The following is a 2,144-nucleotide window of genomic DNA, read 5'->3' on the forward strand; positions in this document are numbered from 1 at the left end:
GAAAAGCAGAAGGGAAAAGGATTTTTCACCGATTTACTCAAATCGGGGGCTAAAAGTGCCTTAAAGGCTGCTGCTAAAACAGGGATGGATGTGTTAGATAATAAACGATCCCTCAAAGACGCTCTCAAGACACACGGTGTCCAAGCCCTGAAAGAGACAGCAGGGTATGCCCGTAGGCGAAGATCTCGAAAAGCCCCATCCAAACGAGGAAGAAAATCGCGCACAGGAATACTCAGGAAGCCTGGAACCACGACCGTCAAAAGAAAACAGGTGGGAAAACAGGTGGGAATACAGGAAGGAAAAGGATTTGTTAAAAGAAAACAACGTATCTTAGCTCGGGGAGGGCCTCATAAGAGACCTAGGAAGCAACCTAGGAAGCGATCTAGGAAGGGAGGTAGGAAGCTCGTGAAAAGGGGTAAGCCAAAACGCTCTCTGGATATTTTCGACTGAGAACCCTATAAAAAGGGGGTGAGAAGGACACCAGAACACATTTGATCCCAGTTCACGCTGAGTAACACATCGTTCCAATATGATGCACAGAGAATCTTGCGCTTGTGGCACCGACAGTTTAGAACTGTTTAAAGTGCCCCCGACCAACGTCACTTTAGAAGATTCGAAATGGATGGAATATTACCCCATTTCCAGTACCCTCAACTCGGATACGGCTCCGATTGAATTTGAAATCAAAGGACAAGGAGATGAATATCTGGATTTATCCCAAACTTATCTCCAGATGGTCTGTAAATTCACCAAAGCAGACGGGACGAATCTCGCAGGAGGCAATTCGACCTCGACCCCCGTGAATAACATTCTCCATTCCTTGTTCAGTGAAATCGATGTCAGTCTCAATGGAAAAGTCATTACCCCGGGGACGGATACTTATCCCTACAAAGCGTATCTGGAGAAATTGTTGTCTTATGCACCCAAGACTCTGGAAACCCAGATGAGAGCCTGTAGCTTGTGGGAAAAAGATACGGCAGGACATATGGATGAGGTCAAATTAGAAGCTCTGACTCAACCTCCTGTGGAATTTGCAGTAGCGCTTGATAAAGTCAACATCGCGGCCGTCATCCCGACTCCCGTGTATCCGGATGATTCCAAGAATGTAGGGTTGAGAAAACGTCACGAGAAGATTACAGACAGTAAGGAGATCGTGTTGATGGATCGATTACATCTGGATTTGTTTGAGCAAGAGAAATGTCTCCCTAATGGCTTGGATGTCCGTCTCAGATTCAATCGCGCTCGACCCCAGTTCTACATGATGACCGCTGCCGGGAGTAGTGGGAAAGTGGTCATTCAAAGTATGATCTTGTGGGTGAGGAAAGTCAAACCTGTGCCGAGTATCATTAATCTCATCAATCAGCAACTGAGTACTCAAACGGCGAAATATCCATTGAGACGAGTGGAAGTGAAAACCTTCACCATTCCTAGTGGCACCCAGTCTAAAATCACCGATCATCTGTTTCAAGGACAGATGCCTAAACTGATCGTGTTGGGTTTTGTGGACAATGCGGCTTTTAATGGGGATAATACCAGAAACCCCTTTCATTTCCAAAATGAGAGAGTCAAGAAATTAGAAATCAGTATCAATGGAGAAATGATGGAAACCCGCCCTTTGGAACCTAATTTCACCGACGATCAGTACCTGAGATCGTATTTGAGTCTGTACAAAGGCTTGGGAAAATTAGGCCAGGACTGGGCTCCGGACATTACCCTGGAAGAGTATAAAAACGGTTACACCCTCTGGTGTGTGGATTTCACGAAAGATCAAGAAGCCCAGACGGATAAATTTCATCTCATACAGACGGGGAACTTGAGAGTGGAAGTGCAATTTGCCGCCAACGTGGCCAGGACCTTAAACTGTGTGGTGTATGCCGTGTTCGACAATCTGCTAGAAATCAACAAACAACGAGAAGTCAGTATCGATTACTAAGAGAGAGATGGATACTCAGCAATTGAGAGATGTTTTACAACGAGATTTAGGACCGGCGTTTGCCGGTGTGTATCCTCGAGATGTCATACCTGAGCTGTTACCTCATCACAAAGCCATCGTGGTGAATACAGACCCTCACGATCGCCCTGGAGCGCATTGGGTCTGTTTGTATTTGAGTAGCCCTACCGTCGAATATTTTGATTCTTACGGA

The 2,144-nt window shown here is 45.9% G+C and overlaps 1 protein-coding gene across 1 annotated transcript; it reads left to right on the top strand.

Annotated features, from left to right (window-relative positions):
- The first annotated feature begins 529 nt into the window (after positions 1–529).
- On the top strand, positions 530–1,933 carry LOC130048669 (uncharacterized protein F54H12.2-like). The gene is made up of 2 exons (XM_056145681.1): positions 530–1,564; positions 1,694–1,933. Exons 1-2 carry the CDS (start codon positions 530–532, stop codon positions 1,931–1,933), a joined length of 1,275 nt encoding a protein of 424 aa, XP_056001656.1.
- Positions 1,934–2,144: the final 211 nt, after the last annotated feature.

Source organism: Ostrea edulis, chromosome 7, assembly GCF_947568905.1.
Source record: "Ostrea edulis chromosome 7, xbOstEdul1.1, whole genome shotgun sequence".
Taxonomy (NCBI): domain Eukaryota; kingdom Metazoa; phylum Mollusca; class Bivalvia; order Ostreida; family Ostreidae; genus Ostrea; species Ostrea edulis.

Bases quoted from the DNA above. Each gene is read 5' to 3' on its own strand.
- LOC130048669 (XM_056145681.1), top strand. From the start codon at position 530: ATGATGCACAGAGAATCTTGCGCTTGTGGCACCGACAGTTTAGAACTG. The intron at 1,565-1,693 runs GTCAAGAAATTA...AAATTAGGCCAG, and splicing joins TTCATTTCCAAAATGAGAGA to GACTGGGCTCCGGACATTAC.